The sequence below is a fragment of the Amblyomma mixtum genome, chromosome 2 (genome assembly GCF_055824585.1).
Source record: "Amblyomma mixtum isolate Tamu chromosome 2, ASM5582458v1, whole genome shotgun sequence".
NCBI lineage: Eukaryota > Metazoa > Arthropoda > Arachnida > Ixodida > Ixodidae > Amblyomma > Amblyomma mixtum.
In genome coordinates, this window is record NC_143013.1 from 245,765,037 (window position 1) to 245,791,263 (window position 26,227).

Sequence of the window (26,227 nt, forward strand, 5' to 3'; positions counted from 1 at the left end):
TTCTTCCTTTTAAACCAATAAGAAAATCCGCGAAACTGAAGCTGCTAACTAGAGATAGAAAAATGGCAGCAAAAGAATCATTGCGTGAATAAAATGCTGGAAAGTGCGAACTCTGGGAGCAAATGCTGCAATATTATTCAAGAGGCTGGACTTTTGCATTGAAGGTTAGATCAGGTTGCCTTAGAACCACGCACGGATTAGCAAAGACGTGGTATTTGTGCAGCTTGGGGTAGCCAGGTAAGAAACATATTCCTGTAGACTGCAAAGCCATACATCCAAAAATGAAAGAGGACATAATTAGTTTTCCAGTCGCTTTGCGAGGGATAGCGAAACCAAAATTAACGCACCAGCAGTCGACACGAGGAAGAGAAGACTAAGCAACTGGTGCCGTAAAATCAGAAGGAAAAAGTTGCACGAACTATAAAACATATGAAACTTATATTGCTAAGAACTTCAAAAATACTTTCTTATAGGAATAAAAAAAGGAAAAATTAACGGTAGAATTACACATGCGACGCGACAGTTCTGTGGAAGGTGTCGTATTTACCCACGACGGTCAATTGGATGCATTTACTGTGCATAATTCTCGCACTCTAAGCACGGACTTAGAGTTGGAATGCAATTTCAATGCTTTCGCAATAGTCGCGCGTAGGTTCCTTATCTGCCGCACGTAACGTTTTCTGGCAGCGCAGTCCAATATCTCGTTTAAGGGGGAAAGAGGTTTTTTTTAGGGAGCGAGTAGCAGAAACATCTTTCACACGAGCCATGGACGGAAGAAATACGAAGGGGGGAAAGGGACACAGAGATGCGCCAAAACCGCTGTTTGCGAAGTTGCAACAGCTTTTGGACAGACTATGCTAGCCCACGTTCGGCTGCCGGCTTATCGAAAAACGCGTTTGTAGCTAGCTGTGCGTCTGGGTGGTAAAACGTTGGTTGCAAGCGATAAAGAATAGCGTTGATAAGACCACTGTGAAGGCAGCTAATGTATATGACCCTTAGTACTTAGAGCTGAATCAAAGAAATTGTGTGAAAAAAAGTCGGCCGAGACCATAAGACTGCTTATGTATGAGATGTAAGCCAGCCTGCTCACTTAGTAAAAGCAGTTGCCGCGCGCTGCGGGGTGATATAACTCGATGCCACGCACCTGGCAGTTCTACCTCTGCATAGCTTTACGTAGCCGCCGTGAAGGCAGTCGCCGTCTCATCGGCCCGCGTCGCCCTCTCCTACCAGCTGCCTCATTAGGCTGCATTCGGATGCCCCGGCCGCTTGTCATCCTCAGCAGTACATTCATAGATCCCTGGGAGTCGTCATAACACTCCTGGCGCAGTGCATGGTGCGTCACTGCCTTGTAATGTTAAGTGATGCCACTGGTGGGGTTTGTGCGATCCAAGTTGCTCTTTCCGAGCAACCTCGCGTGCGACCAATCATTATTTAACCGCCGCATGTCATGTTGCGTGAGGGCGGCATCTTTTCATGGGCACCATCGAGCGTTATCACGCACGCACGCACGCACGCACGCACGCACGCACGCACTCACACTCACTCACTCACTCACTCACTCACTCACTCACTCACTCACTCACTCACTCACTCACTCACTCACTCACTCACTCACTCACACTCACTCACTCACTCACTCACTCACTCACTCACTCACTCACTCACTCACTCACTCACTCGCACACGCACACGCACACGCACACGCGAACGCACGCGCACAAGCGAACGCACGCGCACACACACACGCGCACGCACGCACGCGTACGCGTTCAGTTATTCAGCTCCGATTCAGTTATTTCAGTGCACATACCCACGCCGTCGCAAACCACACTGTGTAGTACCTGTAGTGAGAACAAACTATGGACGCCAAATGGTAACATTTCAACTTCCCTCACTCCTGAATAGATTAATTGCTGCAAACATTGACATAGGAAACATTAGCTGCTGTGACCTCTTCAACTACTTTATTTCTCAAGCCACATTTTTCAAGTATTCATACTTTAAACTTGTATTTATGTATTGGTTCCTGTTGTTATAATCTTTATAACAGCCTTCTTTGCTTTTGTTGTTTTTTCTTAAGGCTGTGGCTAGAGTTCCGTCCAGACGGAACTACAATTTGCGCTAGAGTTCCGTCCAGACGGAACTGCATGTAGCAATGGGGTTCCGTCCAGACGGAACTGTAACTGACACCATACAGTTCCGTCCAACATCATCTGCCACAAGAGTTATGTCAAGACGGATTAAAGCTTGCGTTAGAGATTGGGAAACCAGTTTGCTTGCAGAGTTTTGCATGTCCGTTTAAAAAAGTGGCAATCCTGTTCCGCCTAATGTGTGACAGGATACTCTGCCGCATCATTTTATTTTCCAAGCAGTCAGTGAGAAATGGCAATAGAACGAGTTTTGGCTTGGGTATGTAGGTGCGTTTGCATAATGCTTGTTGACCGTTTGTGTACGTCTTAGTCTTTCTCGCGCGACGTTATCTTGCAGCACAAACAGCGACAGGGCTTCACATCACTTCGCGAAGAGTTTCTGCCCTCTGCTTCTAACAGTGACATTTTCCCGCTCTTGCATGCATGCACGGAAGTCATACCTTCGAGGATGTAACTAAACGCAGTACGCGGACAGATATTTTGGTGCCGTATACATGCGTAGAGAGAACATCTGGATACAGCTTTGTCAACTGGTTATTCCAGAGGCAAAGAAATGCTTTATGTGGGTAGAAATCACCCCTTTTTATAGTATGGACAGTACGGACATTAGACAGTTTTAGTTTTACGTACGTAGAACCTTCAAGCACGTAAACGTGAGCAGTCTACGTAGCGTACGCTCGTGTCGCTTCGTGCAGTTTTAGCTGCACGTACGGGACACAAACTGTGTAGATCTGCCATAGAACCTAAAAATGTGCTGCGCCTTCTAGTACAGGTAAAGAAAACTAGTTTTCTTTAGCCGAGCTGCTTGGAGCGGAGCCAGGCCAAGCCACAGTGTGGGCGGTAAATACTTTCCCCCTTTCTTCTGACAAACGTTGAACGATTTCATTCCTCCGAACTGTATGTTGCATGTTATCTTCAAAGGGATTGCATTCCTTAACGTCCCGCAGCATATTTAAATCATAGCGTTTCGAGAAGCGAAGGCGCGCTGCTGTCCCGCTCATGTTGACGACGTGTGCGTATGGAGCCAAAACGTGCACCGTTTTGCTTGTCCCGCTGACTGTGCCGAGGGTCTCACGATATCCCGCGAGGTTTTGAGCTTCGCGTGGTCTCGCGAGACCGTCGGCACACTCGTTGCTATGACGACCACAAACGCTTCTCCGTCAGGCATAGGAGCTGCTGAAACGGATTTCTATCTGGAAAACAAAAGCTAATTCTCACCTAAAACTCTATGCGAGAACAAGAATGGACCAACTGAAGGCAAATACAGCAGTTTACAGCACGATGCCTCGTCGAGGGATTAGCGACGAAGCTGTTATCGTTGTGAAGCGGGCGGGCAGGGCGCCGCCATCTTGCCGACGCCATGTACGCAAGCAACGTGAAGACCGCAATGCAAATGTCCCAGTCTTACGTACGTCCGTGTGACCCACGCAGACACTTCACGTTCTCCGCATGCGCACTGGTGACCCGTAAGCGCTCTACTTACGTGAAGCTTCTACGTACGTGAAACTAAAACTGTCTATTGTATGGACGGAACTCTATAGCTCCTGTAAATATTCCGTCTGGACGGAACTGCAGCAGCAGCAATCGTTCCGTCTGGACGGAACGCTAGACACTCCGTTTTCTTAAACCCGTATTGATTTTCTACACACGCTGGTGATTGTGTATTTGTCTGTTGTATTGTTTCTCTTTTTTTCCTCAGAAGCGCTGTCGCATGCCACTGCCCACTTGCTGTACAGGGGGGTGGGAACCTTGTCAAGCGATAACCGCTTTTATTCCCATTCCCTTCAACACTGTATGGTGATGAAAATAAATAGGTATTATAATATATATATTATATTAATTTTAAAAACAGGCACGCACGCAGCTGGTTCGACACATAGCCTTAGGGCTAGTAATAGGTCAAAATACTAAACAAGCAAAATATGCTGACAAACCTTATCATGAAAGGATACAATCACAGCACGCTTCAGTAATGCTCAAAAAAAGTTGGAGAGCTGGACTATAAAACCATGGGGCATGGTCGATTAGATAACAACACAGTCAGCTGCAGAAAATTTCTAACTCAAATCACACAAACTTCTGCATTACTACATTCCTATGGAAATTACCAAACATGTTTTAAATATGCAAAAAATTATTTTTTTATTGTGCAACTATGATACAAGAATAAAATGTTGAATTCATCGCACTAACAGTTTTGATTCTGAGCAGGAATGTGGCTTAAGTTATTCTAGGACACGTACGACAGAAAGGCAGTCAGAGCCGTTTTCAGGGACCATAGAGAAGTCCATACACCGGGAATGTCTTCTTGTGTTTCAAAAGAACGATTTTTTTGTCCTAAATTAGAGTAAATAAAGTGCTCAAATCCAAAACAGAACTGTGGGATCTGTGGATCACCATGGTACAGGTCTCGGGACTAATTACCACCGCCGCCTTGGTTTTTTGACACTCACTAAAACTCCCCTACATGGCAGTTTTTCCCTTGCATCTTCAATAAAAACCAAGAACGCAGTCACGATGGAGCTGCCACGCTGAAGCTCAGGAATCGAACGTTGTGTCGCCTAAGCTACCATAGTGGGAAGTGATACACTGCATTCAATAACGGATCTCTAGCCAAGCATATTCCAAGCAGTACCGGTGTTTGAAATGGGGCTCGAGCTGCAGTGTTCTTTGAAGTTCCAGCAGCGAAAACGGCCACAATAAAAGGCATCGCTGATACGCTTCGAGAAAGTCGAAGCATACATATTGCAGGGAGGGCGCGTGATACGCGTGAAAAATGCGCTCGTGCCGCAAGGTGACGCTGCGTCCGTGCACGCGCCCACTCCGCGCCAATCAGTATCGGCCAACACCCCCTTTCTTGAGCGCACGCATGCACTATACCAACGTTCGTAAATAGTTATCGGTGGGCGTCGGCGGCGGCTTCTAGTCATTTCGCCTTGGTGGTGTCAAACTCGAGCTCCTGGTTCTCTGAACTGTGAGCAGCGGCTCATTAGCGCACGATGGCTTCCGCCATCCCGACAAGATCTTCTGCCGCCAGCAACGACCTCCCAGCGGTCATCGTGGACAGAGGGTCAAAGACGGAGTATATCCGCGGAAAATTTCTGGGCAAGGTAAGCTTTCGCTTCCACACCTCAGACTGCAATCACTGACAGGAAGCGCCACAGAGGCTTTGCGGGGCACAATGCTTGGAGGCTTAGTTCATTTAGTACTACGTTCAAAGCGCTTCATTGTCTCTAGTTGCAGGGATACTAAGGGCTCCGCAGACTTACTTTCACACCTCTCAATGCGCGATATGAATCGTGGTTGTGCTGTATAGCTTGAAAATTTTTATTTGTTGCAACACTTTTACCCAGAGCCGCATCGGGTAATTTGTATCTTTGCCTCGTGCTATACTGGTTGCCTGTGCGACGGTAGTGTTCCGTTCGGAATTGAACCGCAAACAAGAGTTGCCGTTGGGGGTTACTTTGCGCCAAATTGGCTACTTTACGACCCAACCGGGCGATAAAAATTTCAGGTTGGTGACCTGGCTACTTTGAACTTACGTTTTGGCACATTTACTGGCAATTTTGCTTAATTGCACCATCCCCGCCGGCGGCACTGGTGCGGACAGGCACCTCCGCTTGCGGCTAGGGTAGCTAGGGAGCCTACATGTGCGTGGCGCGACTCTAAAGGCGACATCTTCAGGCAGAAGATTTCATAGACGAAGCGGCCGTGAGAGCGCTCCTACCAGTTGTTGAGGCACATAACGATAAAACACCTACAGTGGCTTTGAAATGTGTCGTCTGCATTTGAGAGGCTGCTTGGCATCAATCGTGCTGACATAGAAAACGCGAAGAGCCGTGAAGCCATCCCGAAGCCGCCGCTTCTGCTGTTTGTGATATTCTTCCACCAAGCTGCAGTCAGAAATACGGTAAATTCAAAGCATTGGCGTGAACGTGATCACAAATGGCTTTTGAGTTTATGGCACGCAGCCGCCGGATAGTGCAAAGACACTTGCGGCGAATGCCCTTTATACATCTGACGCAAGATACATTGAAAATTTAGTCACTTCATTTCTGCCACTAATGCTGAGCGCGTGTTCTCTAGTGTCAACTGTACATAAAACAGATGCGCAGCAAAATGAAGCTATATAGCCCCGCTGCTCCCCGGCTGCGAGTGCAAACTGGCTGAGATAAGCTTGCGCTATCGCCCCTTCCTTGAATGACAAGAAGTGAGCGGGTAGCACGCGCTGCCAACGATGAGGACGATGAGGGAGGAGGGGCGCCTTCAAACTTGTTTCCAATCGCTTCGAAAGTCGACCTGGCTTTCTCGATCCACCCTTGCCTTGTGATAACGTATTTCTCCAGGAGGGTTGATGACGTCATTGGCGTGCCTCGTCTCTGCCGCGGCTTTCAGTCGACGGTTGGCTTTTCGCACGAGCCAAGTAACGCTCTCGCATTAATGCTGCGGCAACTGGGCTTCGAACCCGCGACAGCACGAACAGATCAGCCTCGCTGGCCACTGCAGGAGAGCACTATGCTATCGCGTAGCCGATCACGTCACGTGTTAATCTGCAACACTCTCGCGCTGTGTAATGAGGGTCGCAGTCATCACCAGCTAATACTACTGCTCCGAAAATTATTTCGTTAGCACTGGTTGCACATGTAACACCTGCAGGAGCGTTGAAATCTGGGTTAGTTGGTGCACTCTTATGAATTTTTTAAACCAGCCAAAAAGACTGGGACAAAGGAGAGACGAGGCACACACAACGACAGCGTTGTGTGTGCCTCGTCTCTCCTTTGTCCCCGTCTTCTTGGCTGGTTAAAAGACTTCATATGTAACCCCCCTTTGAAAATTTCAAAGGTTCTACTTAACGTGTGGAGGACAGAGTATCCTCCAAAAGTTTTTCCTTTGTTTTCTAGGGAGGCTTTGCCAAATGCTACGAAGTTGTGGACAAGAAAACCAGTCGACTTTTCGCAGCCAAGATAGTTCCCAAGACACTCCTACTGAAGCCTAGCCATAAAGCGAAGGTGTGTATATCTTGTAACAGGACCCTTCTTTCCAGCTTTCACAAAGTGAATCCTGCATCTCATTCGCGTCTTTGTGCACATTAACCTGTCGCTATCGCCCTTTGTAAAAGGGACACTGAACAGGCCCAATATATTTATTTAAAGGTCATGTAAAGTTCCGTATATTAATGTTGTGACGGCATAGCTGTATTTTTCCACGGTAGAAGATTGGAGCAAATATTTGTTAATTGTGCCGCGTACTGAGATCACATCGTCGTGGCTATGTTATTCGTTATGCAACTGCAATGTATCACCTTAAAAATTGGGCATCGTGCAGCGGATTTTTGTAATGTTTCGTTTTTAAAGTGCATCATTATCACCACCCACCTAAATGTCAACCTTCTGTACCTCTTTACTTTGAACTTGCTTGCTGGGCTCACTAGGTCACAAAAGATCGCCATTATTCAAGTCGAAATGCGCTGACGAATAGAGCTCGCGAGGCCCGCGCTAGTTATCTTAGGTTCGACTTGTCTCTAGAGTGCACCCATGAAAGCACTCGTACTTGTTCGGTCAGAAATCTGGTGCGCGTTGCCCCTGCCCATGTTATTTTGATGGGCATAGGCTTTCGATCTTCAGATCTGAAGTATCATGTGACCGCATTGTGCGCGATTGGTATGTAGTGTCACGTGATGCTGTGACGTGTGTGAATGGCAACGCCGAGAGGGGGAGCGTTGCACTTGTTAAGAAGTCAGCGAGCAGATCGCTCGTGCGTGTCTCTTAATCTGTACGGCCCAGCATGCCGAATAAACATGTTGCTTAGTCGCTCTGCCTCTGCTTCGCTCGCCGCGGCTACAACATAATTGGCGACGAGGATGGGATCCTGCTGAACTACGTAAAACGCATCGCGGCGTTCGTGATCCTGCTGGAGTGCGTGAAACTCATCGTGGCGTTCGTGATCCTGCTGGAGTGCGTGAAACTCATCGCGGCGTTCGTGGAGGAACCGGCGTTCGTGGAGAGCGTTCGGGCGAGGCACAGGGATGGCAACGCTTGGAAGTTTCGACCAGTTCGTCGAGGACGGAGGCGAGGACTTTGGGTCCTACGTGGAAAGGTTCGAGCATTTCCTGAAGGCCTCCCAGGTGAGCGATGACCTCAAGGTCTCGATGTTTATTACGGCGATAGGCAAGAGGGCTTACAAGACGCAGAAGGCTTTGCTAGAGCCTAAAACGCCAGAGGACAAGACTTATGCGGAACTCGTAGAAGTGCTGCGAAGTCATTTCGCACCGAAGCCCATGGTCATCGCAGAACGATTCAAGTTTAATCGGCGGTACCAGCATCAGGGAGAGTCCATAGCAGCATATGCAGTGGAGTTGAGGCGTTTGGCAGCTTCATGCGAATTCGGGGAATTCCTCGGTGAGGCTCTTCGAGACCGCTTTGTAGTGGGCCTCTGCGACAGCGCGACGCAAGCTGAGTTGCTGAAGAGAAGCCAGTTGACGTTTTCGGACGCCTGCGACGCTGCGAAAAGCATCGAGCTAGCGCGGAAGGAAAGTCGGGAATTTCAACCGACAGGGACGCATGGTACAGTCGACGCCGTACGTCATAAGCCAGGCGGTGGGAAACGCCAGCAGCAGCGTTCATCCGGTGCAGGACTAGCAAGGGACCGAGTGTCTGAATCGCCGGACTGTTTCCGGTGTGGTTCAGCGCACGAAGCATCGAACTGCAAATTTCGCAAGTATCGTTGTCGTGCATGCAAGCGTTACGGACACTTGGCGAAAATGTGCAAGTTCAAGTCTAGAGACGCGGCTAATTCGGTAGCTGTGGAGGACGCGGATTGTGACGAAGTGTTGTTGTACAATGTCTATTCTTGTGCAGAACGCCCAGGGCATTATGAAATCTGCCTTAAGGTAGCCAAGAAGAATGTTAACATGCAAATAGACACGGGTGCGTATGTTTCCATTGTGCCAGAAACGCTATACAGGAAATTCTGGCCCAGTCTACGTAAAGAGCCTTGCCACATAAAGCTGAGGACATACGGTGGGTCGCCGCTAACAGTCACAGGGAAGTTGACGGTTCCAGTCGAACATAATGGTCAGTGCAAGCAACTTCCGCTCATTATTGTTAAAACCCACAACAATAGCGACATTGCGTTGCTAGGGCGTGACTGGCTGGAGGCTCTTAAGCTAGACTGGTCAAGTGTGCATGGCGTGTGTTTAGACAAAGTTGCGGCGCTACTTGAGAAGTACGCAAAGGTGTTCGAGCCCACTCTGGGGCTGATCAAAGGTAGTCCAGTCAGGCTGGTTTTGAAGGAGGGGAGCAACCCCGTATTTTGCAAGGCGCGATAGGTGCCATTTTCTTTGAGGGAAACCGTGTCACTTGAATTGCAGTCTCTTGTGAACAGGGGAGTGTTAGTCTCTGTACAGAAAAGCGACTGGGCGACGCCCCTAGTTGTTGTGCATAAGGCGAACAACAAAGTCAGTGTGTGGGGGCTTCAAGGTTACATTGAATCCGTGCCTGCGAACTGACCATTATCCGCTTCCCGTGATGGAAGATTTGTTTGCAAAGTTGTCAAGATGCAAGTATTTCACAGTGCTTGATTTGTCAACAGCGTATCAACAGCTGGAACTGCATCAGGAGGCACAATCAATGGTGGTTGTCAATACACACCTGGGGCTATTCAAGTACACGCGCTTGCCCTATGGCATCACAAGTGCACCTGCTATTTTCCAGTCTGTCATGGATGATGTGTTAAAAGGGCTTGAGCGGGTAAGCTGCTACTTGGATGATGTACTTATCGCGGGCTCAACATTTGACGAATGTTTTCATAGAGTGGAAAGGGTGTTGGCACGTTTTCTAGAAAGAGGCATACGATTGCAAAAGGAAAAGTGTAAATTCTTTCAGACGTCTGTCTCTTACCTAGGCCACATTCTGGATGACAAGGGCGTTCGGCCATCAGATGAACAGGTGAAAGCGATAAAAGAGGCACCAAGTCCAAAGGATGCGGCACAGTTGCGAGCTTACCTGGGCTTGATTAACTTCTACGGGAAGTTTGTACCGAACATGTCAGCTAAGCTTAAGCCTCTGTACAATGCTCTAAAAAAAGAAAAGGGATTTCAGTGGTCACAGGAAGCTGAGCAAGAATTTCAAGAAAGTAAGAGCTGGTTGACACAAAGCAATGTGCTGACATACTACGACCAGAAAAAGCCGATAGGACTAGTGTGCGACGCTTCGGCTTACGGCGTAGGAGCCATTCTTTTTCATAAGATTGGAAGCGACGAAAGGCCAATTGCCTATGCTTCCAGAACGTTAAGTAAAGCAGAGCAGGGGTATGCTCACATCGAAAAAGAAGCCTTGGCTGTTGTTTTTGGGCTGAAAAAGTTCCACAAATATCTGTTCGGGCATCGCTTTGAGATTTACTCCGACCATCAGCCATTGGTAGGCTTGCTCGCTCATGGCAAGCCCGTACCAGGGATGACAGCAGCCCGCATGCAACGCTGGGCTTTACTGCTTGCAGCGTACGATTATCGTTGGGTTTACCGCAAAGGTCGAGAGGTTGGAAATGCTGACGTTTTTTCACGGTTACCACTTGCAAATCGCAATGATGTCTCGGATTATGCACATTTCTTTTCAGTTGTTGATGAAGTGCCATTGTCTGCTGTTGAAATTCAGAAGTGCACTCGAACTGACAGAGTATTGTCGAAAGTACTGTGTTATACGATGAGTGGTTGGCCGCCGCATGTTAAAGATGACCTAATACCTTATTTCATTCGCCGACATCAGCAGTGTGTTACATGGGGAAATCGAGGGATTATACCTCGTGGGTTGCGCAAACAGGTGTTCCATCTTTTGCACGAAGGACACCCCGGGATGACGCGCATGAAAATGCTCGCCCGTAGCTTTGTGTGGTGGCCTCAGCTCACGGAGGACATTGAGCAGATTGTGAAAAGCTGTGACACGTGTCAGTTAACACAAAATGCTCCGCCAAGTATTCCACTGCTAACTTGGGGTTGGCCAACTCGCAGATGGCAAAGAATCCATCTGGACTTTGCTTTTACCGATAACCAGTGGCTCCTAGTCCTAGTTTATGTGCATTCCAAGTGGACAGAAGTGTTCGTCATGCCATCCACCTCTACCGAGAAGACCATTGAAAAGCTGCGGAGTGTCTTTGCGGCCTACGGCCTGCCGGAAGAAGTAGTTACGGACAATGGTCCACAGTTCTGTGCCAAGAATTTCGCAGACTTTCTCCGCAGGAATGGGGTGCGGCATACCAGGACGCCACCGTACCACCCTGCATCAAATGGAAGCGCAGAGCGGTACGTACAGACCATTAAACGGGACCTTTTGCGACAGGTTCTCGACGAGAGAAGAACAGGGATCAAGAAAACCTTGCAACATCGGGTTGACCAATTTCTGTTCACGTACCGAAACACACCAACCGCAACCACGGGGCTGACACCCGCGGAATTGTTTCTGTCATGGAAGCCGCGCACACGCCTGACCTTTCTCCAACCGAACTTGGAAAAACGTATGGACGAGAGGTTCTACCAGACGAAAGAGAAGGCTAACGAGAGAGGGCGGTCATGGAGATCATTTGAGGAAGGCGACCATGTGCTCGTGCAAGGACTACGTCCAGGGGAGGAAAAGTGGTTGCGAGGCGTTGTAGAACAGCGGTGCAGTGCATCCACCTACAATGTTAGAATAGGGCAGGAACAGAGGTTTGTGCATGCTGACAACCTACGTCCGTGTTCGTTTCAAAGTGTTGAATCCGGGCCAACTGTGTATCCTTCTGTGCCTAGTTCAATGCCTGATTCTGTACCGGAAGAGTCGTCTACTAAGATCCCTTCCTTAGATACGTCTGAGCCACAGGATTCCGCAGCACCACAGCCTGCCCAAGCATCTACGTTGCGGGGACAGAACGCCAGTTCGCCTGCAAGGTCCACGCTGCCTGCACCACCGCTCCGGGAGCATGCGCCACCTCCGGACACGCCACCTCTTCGGCGCAGTGCTCGTTCTCGGAAGCCTCCTGATCGTTATACCCCATAGAGCTGGTGTAAAACAGTTAGGGGGAAAGGGAATGAAGTATCATGTGATCGCATTGTGCGCGATTGGTATGTAGTGTCACGTGATGCTGTGACGTGTGTGAATGGCAACGCCGAGAATGGGAGCGTTGCACTTGTTAAGAAGTCAGCGAGCAGATCGCTCGTGCGTCCCTTAATCTGTACGGCCCAGCATGCCGAATAAACATGTTGCTTAGTCGCTCTGCCTCTGCTTCGCTCGCCGCGGCTACAACACGATCCCTCTCCGTTGAATTTTTTCTTGAATTCATCAGTGAGCTTTCTCTACCGCACGACTTTACCTAATGAATTATTGCGTTCGGCTACTGAGCACGAGGACGACGGATCAAATGCAGACCGTGACCTCCGCATTTCAATGGAGGGCAAATGCCCTGGAAACGCGCGTGGTGTACAATGTCGGAGCATGTTGAAGATAACCAGGCAGCCGAAAGTAACCTAGAGGCTTCCACTGTGGTGCCCTTTCCTTCTCGGTTCTTTCATTCACTTAGTTATTCACGCTTTACCTGAAGATGCAGTTAGATTTTCTCTTTTGAGTGACGCCATTAGGTCTTTTTTTTTACCTCATAACTAATTTCAGTTTTTCAGCCGTCCACCAACAAGTCGCCAGTTCCGAGTGATATGCTGCGTACTTCCTTTTTCCCTATTTTTGTGCTGTGTAAAACGCTGCGCGCTTTCAGACTTTTCCTTTGGTGTGCAGATCACCCAGGAGATCCAAATCCACAAGGCTCTGGACCACAAACACATTGTCGGCTTCCACAGCTACTTCGAGGATGAACGCAATGTGTACATCATCCTTGAACTGTGCAAAAGGCAGGTATGAACTTCTATTGAGTACCTTCCTGTTTTTTCTGGTTAATGTCTAAAAATTTTCAGGGCTAGTTTGGGTTGCATGTTAAAGAGCGGCACAAGTGCACAAAAAACTATATAAAGTACAAACGAGCGCTGTGCCCTTTTCCTACAATACACTACAGAGAAGAGAACTACACGCTCATTCTGCATGTGTGCCTCTTCCTGCTGTCCAGGCATTTTTATCGACTGACGAAAGCAATGCTTCTTGTGTAGAGTGCGGCACCATCATAAAAACGTACAGTAGCGCGGAAAAAGGTGGCGGCTAAGGCAATTGTACGGCAGTTTGTTTTGCGTCTACGGCGAGTAGGTTTAGCTCGATCGTTGGTTAGAACGCTCAGCAGGGCACATCTGTGGGCATATCGGGATATAGCTGTACCTTGCAAGGAGCAGAGAGCAATTTCCAGGACTGTCTTTTTCTTCAGCTTCTAGGAAGTTCTCTGGCGGTGACCGATCTCTTTCCATGTGGAGGGCTGTGCCTTCGCAACAGCGGACACGAAGTCTCCATAGTTTAGTTCTTATATTGGTGATGACGTCTTAACAACTGCTCTTCGGGTGCTTGTAAGGAAATGTCGATCCAAACTACATGGCCATAATGAAGCTACCTACCATGCACCAACACTGGTTTTCACACCCACTCATACCGTGCTAAATAAGTTTACAGTATTTACCGTCCATTGTTACCCATGAAGAATTAAGATTCAAGAATTCAGTTTATTGGACCTTCCTATATATTATTTACGTTGCACGACAGTGTGTAGGTCTATAGAATCGGGGTGGAGCAATATTACCTCTCAAAATGAGTAATTATTGCCTATGACATACGCACTTGCCGCTAATGCTGTTTAATTCATGCGCTGCATCAAGTACAATTCATTAGAGTTCCCGCTTTTATAGTATGTGGTACAAGTAAACTGTGCGCCTTGGGTACGTGAAGGCCACCGCGGTGGCTAAGTTGTTATAGTGGTTGGCTGCTGACCCAGAAGACGTAGGCTCGAACCCGGCCACGGCGGTCGCATTTCGATGGAGTCAAAGTGCTAGAGGCCCGTGTGCTGTTCGATGTCAGTGCATGTTAAGGGTCCCCAGGTGGTAGAAATTATCCGGAGCCGTCAACTACGGCGGCCTTCATAGCCTGAGTCGTTTATAGATTTCAATCCATGCAAAAACAAACTAAAACCAAGCATAGAATGACTACGGATAGGTACATCTATTCACGAGCTCGTATACACTAAAATTAACTTTTATTCAACAGTTATGTTCAAGAAATATTACCTAATGCTGAAGGGACCTGCTTAGTGGGTATGCGCTCCCAGAACACCAGACGCTTACACTGGTGAAGAGCACAGGGTTGCAGGGTTTCGCGAGGGCAGTAAAACAGATTTCATTCATTGCTTTCCAGTCGCTCTTGGAAATGCACCGGCGTCGGAAGACGCTGACAGAGGGCGAGGCGAGGTACTTCATCCAGCAGCTTCTATTCGCCTGCCGATATCTGAGGGAGCAGCGGGTCGTCCACAGGGACCTGAAGTTGGGAAACTTGCTACTGAACGAGGAGATGGAGCTGAAGGTGGCAGACTTCGGTCTCGCCGCCCGCATCGGTTTCGAGGGTGAGCGCAGGAAGACCCTGTGCGGAACGCCCAACTACATCGCCCCAGAAGTCCTGTTGAAGAAAGGACACAGCTTCGAAGTAGACGTCTGGTCGATCGGATGCATTCTGTGAGTTCTGTCACCGGGGTTGCTTACTGCCTAAAGTATTGTGCAGCATAGATGATAGCGAGACAAAGAATTTTGAAGCAGATGCATTTTCTGCCAATCCTGTGCTCCAAAACTGTCCACCGGTTTCTTAAGATAATTGCATTGTAGAAGCCTAAGCCTATCTGATCACTATGACTGTTCAATGCAGGTACACGATGCTCGTGGGCCACCCCCCGTTTGCTGCTCCCACCATGCAGGAAACTTACGTACGCATAAAGGCAAACGGGTACATCTTCCCTTCAACGGTGGGCTCTCCAGCGCGTTGCCTCATCCGGAGGATTCTTCAGCTAGAGCCAGAAAACAGGCCTAGCATCGACGCCATCCTGGAGGATGCTTTCTTTACCGGAAGTAAGTTTTTAACGCGATAACGTTTAGTGCCCCGTTGCAGAAAATACGGCGTCTGCGTGGTGAGCAAAATACCATGAGCATGACTCTGGCTGGTGGTGCCCAGAGGGCAACTTGGAAGGCAGGTGAGCCACCTAAGTTACGTGACCATGCGGCGCCATCACAACATTCCCACAGGTTTCTGAGCAAATTACTCATCGTAGCAGGTGGCAGATCAATTAATGGTTCGTCGCTCCAGAAGAGCAACCTGGGCCGCACAAGGCCCACCTCTGGGAGCAACTGCCATCGCAGGGCAGTGGCACATTGCTTAACCACGGCCACACGGCGCTAGGAGAGGTTGAGGACTCGCAGGGGTGTATGAAAGTAAAGAGTGACCTTCTACACATATGCCAATTAACCCATTACGCTATCGTGTCACGCCTTTATGGTGGAGCTTAAGTGTCTCATATTTTTTTGCAGCCCTAAGTATTGAAGCGAGAGCTGCCAACCGCTGCGTCAGGGCTCTTTCACTTAACCGCCCAGCAGGCACTGGTTGGGCACTGCAACAGGCAGAAATGTGCAGTGGTGGGCCAAACATTCTCTGCACGCTGACCGCCAAGTCAGTGCGAACTGATTTTTCTCAGCATAAAGCGCTCGTTGCCACTCACCTAAAAAATACTATCGTCATACTCGTGAGTGGAGGCAGCATTAAAAATTGAAACAATGGAATATCATAAGTGGGCCAGTTAGCGCCGATCATCTGCATGACCGCACGCATACGCCATTAAATTCTTTTATACCTTACGGACACTCGAGGGTTGTTTTACGCCGTATTGAAGGACTGTGTTGCCGTGACCATGAAAGCACAAATAGTATGACGCTTTCGTTGTGGGACCCCATTGCAGTGAAATGCTTGGGAAATGTAAGACCTCACCTCGAGTGGACGAAGAACCATTGTGCTCTAGCGCTCTTTGGCCACGGATTTGCTTGAGCCATAGCAATTCATCGTCTTCATTGTTCTGTTTATTTGTAGGGCCTGTGCCTTCACATCTTCCTACGTCCTGCCTGGTTATACCACCGCGGTTTGACGCTCCTAATACTACCATGACCACTGAAAGCCGTCGCCCTCTATTGGAAATAAACGAAGAACGTGGTGAGTTGACAACAATGTGTTGAACGAGAATAACTTTATAGTGAAAAAACTATAAAAGATATCGTTTGTGAACGTTACAGTAGTCGCTTTGGCGTAGACTTTACAAGCTGTATTAGTAAGCTCTGAGCTTTTATAGTTCTGTGTCAAAATATTGAACCACAGTTCAGGTATACTATTTTTTATGAATAGCTCATTGTTAAACATCTACTCATTCTCTTAAACACTTTTATGGGATTTCTGCAGCAGATAGTCTCACGTTTATGCAGAATACGCTGCGGCACATATCGATCTCGCTAGCTGATTTAGGGAAACGGTAGAACAACTCTATAGACATTTTCGCCGTTGCTTTGTGGCAAATGCGGGCTGAGATGGGCGGGAAAACTTTTAGCCTGTTGAACCTATAGGCAAGTACAACCTTCACTCCGTTCCTTCGCTTTACAGGGCTGGAGGCCATGGTCACCTTTGTGAGGAAACCGCAAGAAACGGAGGAAAGGCCAGTGCAGAGCCTGAAGTCGCAGCTGCGTGAGTGACATTTCTTGTCTGACTTCGTTTAAGTACCAAGCTGCAGCGTGAAATTACAAACTGAAACGACGTTAAAGTTCTTTTGTTCATCTCTCATCAGAAGATTGCATATGGCGTAGCCCCCATCGTTCTGATATTGATTGGGAGAAGAAATGTGATGCTCTGACGTTGTCTAGACGCAAAGTTCAGCCAAGAACATGCAATTTACATTCCATATGGAATAAGCGGTCTAACTATTGAGGTGCTGAGATTGTCTTTTTTTATCGCAAACCCAGAACAGTGCATGAGTAGCATTCTGGCAAGTTGTGCATATTGAAGTTGGTATGTTCTACGTGAAGTACATGTATTCATAATCTCGCAAGTTTCGTTAAGGTTGCGGGATTCAATTGTATACAACCATCACGGGTACCTGGCGCATTCTTGGATCAATGTATAATAGTGATGAGGATGTGTAATAATTAAGAGGAAGAACGATGAAACAAAGTGCAAAACCTCATTCTACTTTGACGCTTAGAGAAAGAAAAGTTCGAGTGCTGGGGGCTCTTGATCGCTGCCGCCAGTTTGTGGCCAGAGTCAGACCAAACCGCCATGCGTAATATCTGCCTCCATAACGCTATACAAAGATATTATCAGTACTCGGAACGGGGGTGAAAAGATCGCGTAACGACACCGCAGTAGAATGGAAATGCGCCTGTGAATGACGTGCTTCATTGGCCGGGCGTACCTCGAATTGATCACTGGCCTAGACGGAAAGAAAAAGCTTAAATACACCTCCCCCAACCCTAAACAAAAGATTCGCGTATGCGCTTGCATGCACAGGAGCAAGGATTCTAATTTGTTGTCTTACCGAAGAAAGGAACGCTTAAAGGACTGTCCATTTTTCATAATCCGGATATATTCAATTCCCTGGACGCGTCTATCAGTGTATTAGCCGATGGCAGTTCTGTAGCCAATGGGCCGCTATAACGCAGCAAATTTCATTATATTTTGTCTTCAGCATACTCCCTGGTTCCCACAGTTATTTGCCACCTTCCTTTGGAATGCACTCTTGCCCTAAAGAACAGGGGGTTCTGTTCCCAATGATTCACTACCAAAAGTTTCTTCATGATTTCATCTAGGGCGGACCATATTCCAGGATTTTAAGCATCGTTTGATTTCGATGTTCAACTCTCCTCTCTTTGCAGCCGGAACATTGAAGGAAATCGAAGTGCCGGCTGAATCAGGGAAATTGCTGAGCCGAGTAGAACAAGGAGAGCACCGCGAAAAGCACCTGAAGGAGTTACAGCGTCTCCTGCGGAAGCTGCTCAGTGTTCGGCCATCCGAGCGCTGCATCGACAGGCCCGGCGATATGGAAGACCCTGCCTACGCACCAGTTTTCTGGATCAGCAAATGGGTGGACTACAGCGAAAAGTACGGTGTAGGCTACCAGCTATGCGACAGCAGCATCGGTGTGCTGTTCAATGATAACACACGTCTGATCCTGCCCAACAACAACGTGTAAGCTATTTGCTTCTAAAATTATGGTTACGACTTGTGATTACAAAGATACAAAAACGGAGGTAACATCACATGGCTTTCCTCAAGGAGAGTTGCCATGATCGAACAAATTTGGGCATCTCTCATGATAGCAGCAATCACATCGATTAGTGTTTAATTAAATTCGATGAAAAGTGCTTAAAGTATTGATCGCGCATTTAGACGCTTTGTTCCGGATGTCACTGGGTGCCCCATTGCAGCGATACGCAAATGGGCGGAATTGATGGCCTTGCTCCTAATGGATTATTTATGGCGTTCTTGACGTGATGTTCAGCCCGACCTTGCCCCTTTAAGGAAATTTCAAAGCGGTGTGTATAAGTTCTTCTTAAGCATTAAATAATATCATAGTATAGCTGCTAGAATTCTTTTCATTGAAATCGAGAAAAAAAGAGAATATTTGTTGCTTATGAAACCTAAGACTACGTATCCTACTACGTATCCACTAGTAGGAAACTAGAATATACGCCTTGCGCGTGACTAGGGCAAAAATGAGTATTCGGAGCTAGAGAAGTTTCCATGCTAAACTTTCCGGCCAGCTACACAAAATCAATTTCTCGCGCCCATGGCTTTCAGTTGCTTCGCTGAGCAATGCTGGTGACACACAATGCTCAGAACATGCCGGTTACCTTCAGAGAGGCTCTGAAAGCCATGAAGGTCCAGGGCAGCGGCAAAACGACAGTTAGGAAGGAGCTCCTGTCGATAGTCCGGGCTGGGAGGAGCTATCACTTCGGTCCGAACTGAATTAAAACGAATGGACGTCATATTTTCGCACAAAGCTGTCACTTGGAGCTACAGAGTGAAATGTCGACGTTGGGAGATCGTGGGAACAGCTTCGATGGACACTTTATTTGAGCACTACACCATCACCGCGACGCCAAAACCACGCGCTAAATTGCCTATCTCTCGCGGTGGGTTTGGGTATCGTCGTCTTTATCAGCTTTAATTCGGGTGGCGCGAATAGATCAGCTTCGCTGGAACACCCACTTTGCATACTTTCGTATTTTCCAGAGCCCTCCGTTACGGCGTCCCTCATAGCCCATGCCGCTTTGGGACGTTAAACTTCATGTACCATCTTCCAGATTCTGCTTTCGATGTTGTGCTGCAGTAGTTCGTCAGTGAAGTATGCGATACTGGATGTGTTTCAGCAGAATGTCTTGGAGCGCGCGCCTTATTCAGTGGTGCAGTAAGCGGAAGTAAGCGATAACTTGCTGTGCTAAGATTTTTTGGATGAAGAAAGTAAGAAATGTAATCAGAACTTAGGAAAGAAATCCCTTCAGTCACCGACAAACCTGGAAGTATTTTTTGCGTAAATTCAAATTGAGAAGTACAGGATGTACGCACTTCAGTTTTTTATTGGAGGCTACTTAGTTTTTTTTTAAATCACCCTTCTCTATTACTAAAATTGCTGAAACTCCTATATCCCAGGAGCTTAAAAAGGATGCCAGGGTTTAATCGGAAGAGAAGCAATATTTGCTTCATTGTGCAGTGTATGCATTGGTCACAATGACATGTGTTTACGCAGGAACACCACTTGCTACGTGGACGAGAACGGTAGTGAGCACTGCCACACATTGGAAAAGTATCCCTCGTCTCTAGAGAAGAAAACCATATTGCTCAAGTACTTCATGACCTACATGGAGGAGACGCTGCTGAAGACCGGTCGGGACATCCGTCCGCTCGAGTGTGGCGACCTCGTCAGGCTACCGTGTTTAGCGACATGGCTGCGCACCCGCTCGGCGATCTCCTTCTACCTGACCAACGGGACGGTGCAGGTAGGAAGGCATGCATTCGCTCGCGTCGTCTTCTGCATGTTACTCAAGATGTTATTCAAAAGACTTGTAGTTTGTTTTTATCAAGAAGTTCCAGTGACGGTCGGATCAAAGAAACCTGGTGTGAGGTCGGAGCAAAAGGCAAAGAAAGTTCTGAGCCTGAAGGCATGCTTCAAAAGTAGCTCGCGCTTCGAATGTGCAGAAAAATCGAACACACTGCACTTAACTATGTATTTCATTTTCAGCAGGCGTGGTTCGACGTATAGTGGCTGTGACATAATGGACTAGCGGATCTTGAACCAACTAGCTTTAGCGTGAATTTAATCCACCTCTGTCTCACGTTAACATCCATGGAGGCAACGAATTACTTGAAAAGTGGCATTGAACATTTCTTTTCAGTCTAGTTCAATTCAATTTGATTTCCCAGAAGGTTCTGGTCGATTGCGTGGGCTAAAAGCTGTGCGTAAACAGCTTGACGAGGCCCAGCCAGCCGTTACAAGGCATAACAGCACACATTAAAAGAATATTCATATACATCGAGAAGCAAATAGTTGATACATGTATAAAACGAAACAAGAGTATCATGGATTCAAGTAAATGCAGTGAACATATAGTTATATTAAAATGACACCAAAAATATTAATTTGGCAAGTATCACTAACTGCAAGGAAATATGCATACAATCAACTCAATTCAATAGAACAATAGAATCTTGACCATCCCGGACTTCTATAAAGCTGATGATGTCGCAATATTAGATAGCCTGGAACTAGGGTATGATGACTTCACTCGTTATATATCTCTAGAACTTACGTCTGTAAACGATGCGTGGGAGAGGTTTAAAACAGTGGTGTTTGACTCGATAAAGCGATTTGTTCCCATGCGCACTAAAAAAGTCAACAAAAGAAACCCATGGATTACACGAACGATTATTCATAAAAAGCGCCTTTTGAAACGTCTCAGGGCTAAAAAATCCACCTCTAAAACAACTCGCGATTGTATTAATGTACTCTCTCAGGAATTGAAAATGGAAATTATCCAAGCAAAGCACCTTTATATGAGTCAAACACTAACTAGATTTATCAAAACGGCTCCTGGAAAATTTTGGAGATTTGTTTCAAAGCCAAAATCTGGCATTGAATTTTTGACAAGTAAAGATAGAACTATCACTGATAGGACTGAAATGGCATGCCTCGTAAATGAATACTTTGAATCAGTTTTTACTTTGGATGACGGTACTACGCCCCAAACGGAATCTCTTGATATACAACCTTTACCTGAGCTTAAAGTAAGTCATACCGGCATTTTCAATCTACTTCTCAAACTGGACGAAAAAAAATCCCCAGGTCCTGATGAAATTCCTAATGCTTATTTAAAGCGGTATGCAGAGTGGTGTTCATTTTACCTCGCAGATGTTTTCCAGAAATCCCTTGAATCTGGTCAAGTACCTAATGACTGGAAACTGGCTAAGGTAATACCAATTCATAAACAAGGTCCCAAAGATGATGTCATGAATTACCGACCAATTTCCCTTACCAGTACATGTTGCAAAACGCTGGAGCATATTTTGACCAACCACTTGATGAAATTTGTGGAGGAAAACGGCATTCTGGGGATCAATCAGCACGGTTTTCGACGAGGTTACTCAACATCCACAATTCTGACTGAGCTTGTACATGAGATTGGTGAATTTATTGATGGAAAGGGGCAAATCGATATAGTTTTTATTGACTTCCGGAAAGCTTTCGATAGAATATCGCATAGAAAGCTGCTTATAAAACTGTCCTTTACCCTCGGCAACAATCAGCTAGTGAAATGGATAGAGGCATACCTATCACAAAGGGAGCAATTTGTTTCATTAAACTCTACTCATAGTTCTAAAAAATCAGTTCGATCAGGTATGCCGCAAGGATCGGTAATAGGGCCTTTACTGTTTTTAATATATATCAGTGACATGAGCACAGGTTTTTCCCCACAAGTTGTGATGAAACATTATGCAGATGATACCATTGTGTATTCAAAAATATATTCCTCTTCTGACCAGCAAGAACTTAGCAACCATTTGGAGAAAATTAGTTCCTGGTGTGACGAGTGGCAAATGGAACTGAATGCAACGAAAACATCTTTTATGTGCATGACACGCAAAAGAGACCCTTTAACCTTCACTTACAGTATCAATGGTACAGCATTAACTCAAGTAACCGATGTCAAATACTTAGGAGTTCACCTTAAACATGACCTAAACTGGACAACGCACATTGACAATGTTTGCAATAAGGCCACGCGGAAGCTCTGGTTATTGCGAAGAAAACTTCATGATGCCACAGTAGAGGTAAAACTACTTGCTTACAAGATGGCTGGGCTTCCAGTGCTGACTTACGCTAGTCATGTTTGGGAGCCGTATACTAAACAAAACATATTGAAATGTGAACGGGTACAAAACAAAGCTCTAAGATTTATTTTTAACTCGTACTCTAGAACCCAATCAGTGTCTGAACTTAGAAACAGGGCCGGGCTGACAACTGTGAAGCAGAAAATGCAGCTTAACAGACTGATATTCTTTTTTCATGTGCTGACAGGTAGCTGTAAGGTCAATCTAGACCGATACATCAAACCACTGAATGCTTCTGGCAGCAGAACAAAACACTCAAAACATATCACACCTCTGGATTTTAGAACAGATTCCTTCAAATACTCTTTTCTGGTTCGCACTATTGACGAATGGAACAAATTACCAAAAGAAGTGATTCAATGTTCGGATTTAAAGGCTTTTGAAAACGCCCTCATGAAGTATTTGTGACTGGTTTGACTGGTATGTTTTTGGCCCATATCACTTGTCATTTTGTCTTTCCTATAAATTTGTATTGTTGTATTGTTTTGTATTTCTCCTAAGGCGGTGATCTGCTTATGTACTGCATCTAGTTCTTGTTTATTTCAAGGATCTCAACTCCTGTCTTGGCAGCAGCTGACAGTATGAATAAATAAATAAATAAATAAATAAATAAATAAATAAATAAATAAATAAATAAATAAATAAATGACAGCAAATCTTATATACTTTATTAACGCTTTAAACGAGAAATTTGTAAAACAAACTGAGGAAAATTGGAAACAAATTTTCAGCTAAGAGAAAGAATATTAGGTTACATCATTACAAAATAATGACGTAGTGTAGATTTGGTAGATTTATTCGTGTCTGTATTTGTTGAGAATTGTGGGAAGATTGTATTCTAGTGTCTGCAGCCTGTAGTCTGTTCGAAAAAAGAGTACTAGCCATTTGTCTGTGTTGCGTGTGTTTACTGGATGGCTATTTTCTTTTAGCAGTGTGGTACCTTCTACCATTGATCTGAGGCTGGAAGGGAAATAATATGACAACGGAATTCGCAATTCGTACATATTTTGAATCATTACAACATTATGTGCCTGGAGAGCTTGTCGAGTATGACCTAAGTAATCCAATATGACGAATGGCTTTCTTTGGGAGCAGTGAAATTTTCTGTTTGTTTTAGTAGTTGTGAGCTAAACTAAGGAACAGTAATACAGGTTTAAGACTCAGTGTCTGCGCTTCCCGATCTAAATGCGAAATGTAGTGTCTTTACGCATACCAGGTTCTGCTAAGAGCAGTATACGAGCTTTTCACTGCTATTTTGCGATGCTAATCTTGTTGCACTCTCGCGCAAATGTTCTAGAACAGTAAGAGGTATAGTCTGCGATTGTTCAAAGGGGCAGCGAAAACTGTAAGGTTTTGCTTTTACCGATAAATTCCGCTTTAAATTTGACAAAGACACTGCTTGAACTTTGAACTGAGCTTTTATAAACACGAAGAGGTGAAGAAATAGAATACGGGTATCGCCTTCCTCGGGTCGTTTTCGCAGGCAAACAGGATTGGCGCCCGAGATCATCTCTCGCGCTGACCACCCACAACGCCATCATTTCAAAATGGCGATCACACAACACAAAAACATGTTATAAAATTATGCTCGGTTCCCAGTCACATTGGCATTAGGGACAATGAGAGAGCCGACATGTGTGCTGCACAAACCAGAACCATGGAAATAAAACATGTGAATTTGCCTCCTAGAGATTACATGAAGTTAGTGCATAGCAGACTAAGAGCCAAGTGGCAAGCTTCTTGGGAAAATGAAGGACACAACAAGCTGCATACCATAAAGCCCATTTTAAAAGAATGGAAATCATGCAGCCATAAAGAGCGTTTTATCGAAGTAATTTTATGTCGTTTACGCATAGGCCACACACACACATCACCCATAACTTCTTATTAACAAAAAAAGACAAACCTCTGTGTGAAATGTGTGGTGAGGAGCTCACAGTAAATCACATTTTAATTTCTTGTTCGCGTCTCGAAGAACTTAGAAAAAAAATTTTTACGGTGTTTTAGAATGAACACATTCCATTTCATCCCGCATTGCTTTTAGGCGAGATAACACTTGTCGAGTTTTCACTTGTTTGTAAGTTTCTAAAGAAAGCCAATGTTTTAAATCTATTATAATGTAACCTCTGAACACTTGACATAACATCATATAACCTTGTGTTTGGTGCATGATAGCCATAGTTGCTTATGCGCCATAAAACCCCATATAACTAACTATCAAAATGGTGATCACAGAACAAAGGACGTAGAAAACGATGAAGACAATAAAAGACACTCAAACGCTTCTCTGAGTTCGTAGTTTTCTACGCGCTTTGTTGTCAAGGACGAATTACCAACTAGCCCGAATTCACACCTTGCGGTCTTGACATCCAAAATTGCGAATTGAAAGTTCTCTGCATTAAGTGCATATTTTGTCGTTTTCAACACAGGCAGAAAGGGTCGTGGAATCAATCTTTACTAAGCAAAAAAGTCCAGTAAAGTTAGTTGCCTTGGCTGTCCGTTTTAGATTATGCTCGGTGACAGCCCGCCCATCTCTGTAAGAGTACAATGTTCTGGTGCATCGGGTAAAATATCTTGAGTGCAGTCCTGGGATTGAGGTTTCGTACAGTACACCAACTTCTGAATTTTACTAAGGCATCTTTTGACTGTTTCTTGTGTTATGTTACTAGCCATGCTTGTCATTGTTTTGCTTCTCTTCAGGTCAACTTTTTCCAGGACCACACGAAGCTCGTCCTGTGCCCTTTGATGGCCGCCGTAACGTACATCGACAACGCCGGCATCTTTCACACTTATAGGCTCAAAACACTTGAGCGTGGCTGCCCACCAAAACTGCTTTCGCGCCTCCGGTATGCGCGCACCATCCTCGACAAAATGGCCGCTGTGTCATGCTAGCATAACAGGCCCGCTGTTTGGCAACACGCAGCGTGCAGTGCGGCTGCGCTGCTCCCCACCAAGCGCATACATATCAGTTTATATAAAGATCCATCGTAAGAATATATATATATATATATATATATATATATATATATATATATATATATATATATATATATATATATATATATATATATATACTATATGCGCCTCTTTTATGCTTACTGCATACTATGCTTTATCTCACCGACGCTCCTGGTTATCTTTGCTGGTGCACAACGCGCTGCTTTGCCGTCGTTAATTTTTTACTGCACCAAAATTCACCGTGAACGGCGGACCTCAATTCCTGCATTGGTGTTTTTACTTTATTGACTACTACAATATTGGACAACCTCTTCCAGAGCACTTGTTTGCTTCTTTAGATTTCAGCGCTCTTGGTTATTTTGTATTCTGATGCAGCAGACCCATCCTGCGCAGCTAACGATTCGGCGTTATCAACAGCTTGTATATCATGCATGACGCGTGGGTTTCAACAGATCTTTTTGCTCTGGTAATAGACCGATTTCACAAAGCCTACTGCGCATGCGCGCGTTTACCGGAAGTAGCCAGTCGCCATCTTGGTTGTAGTCCTCTGTGGCGTCGTCTGCACGACAGCCCACATACTTTGCGCCTTGATTGGCATTATACCCGGCCACAGTAGCTTTCCGCCGTTTCGTTTATTGTGTTGAGCTCTATAAAGGAAACAGAGGCACCACGACGGAGTTCGAGGTGTGCAATACTAATCGCGGTAGCAGCAGCGCAGAGAGGGTGGTCAGTTGCCGCGTGAAGTGAAGTGACCGGGGTGGCGACGCT

General features: G+C 46.1%; 1 protein-coding gene across 1 annotated transcript; it reads left to right on the forward strand.

Annotated features, from left to right (window-relative positions):
• The first annotated feature begins 5,149 nt into the window (after positions 1–5,149).
• On the forward strand, positions 5,150–25,748 carry LOC149363322 (serine/threonine-protein kinase PLK1-like). The gene is made up of 10 exons (XM_089573455.1): positions 5,150–5,260; positions 7,052–7,159; positions 12,905–13,021; positions 14,453–14,766; positions 14,954–15,153; positions 16,163–16,282; positions 16,724–16,804; positions 17,989–18,301; positions 19,863–20,112; positions 25,202–25,748. The coding sequence occupies exons 1-10, from the start codon at positions 5,150–5,152 to the stop codon at positions 25,391–25,393; spliced, it is 1,806 nt and encodes a 601-aa protein (XP_089429581.1). The 3' UTR covers positions 25,394–25,748.
• The last annotated feature ends 479 nt before the right edge of the window (positions 25,749–26,227 follow it).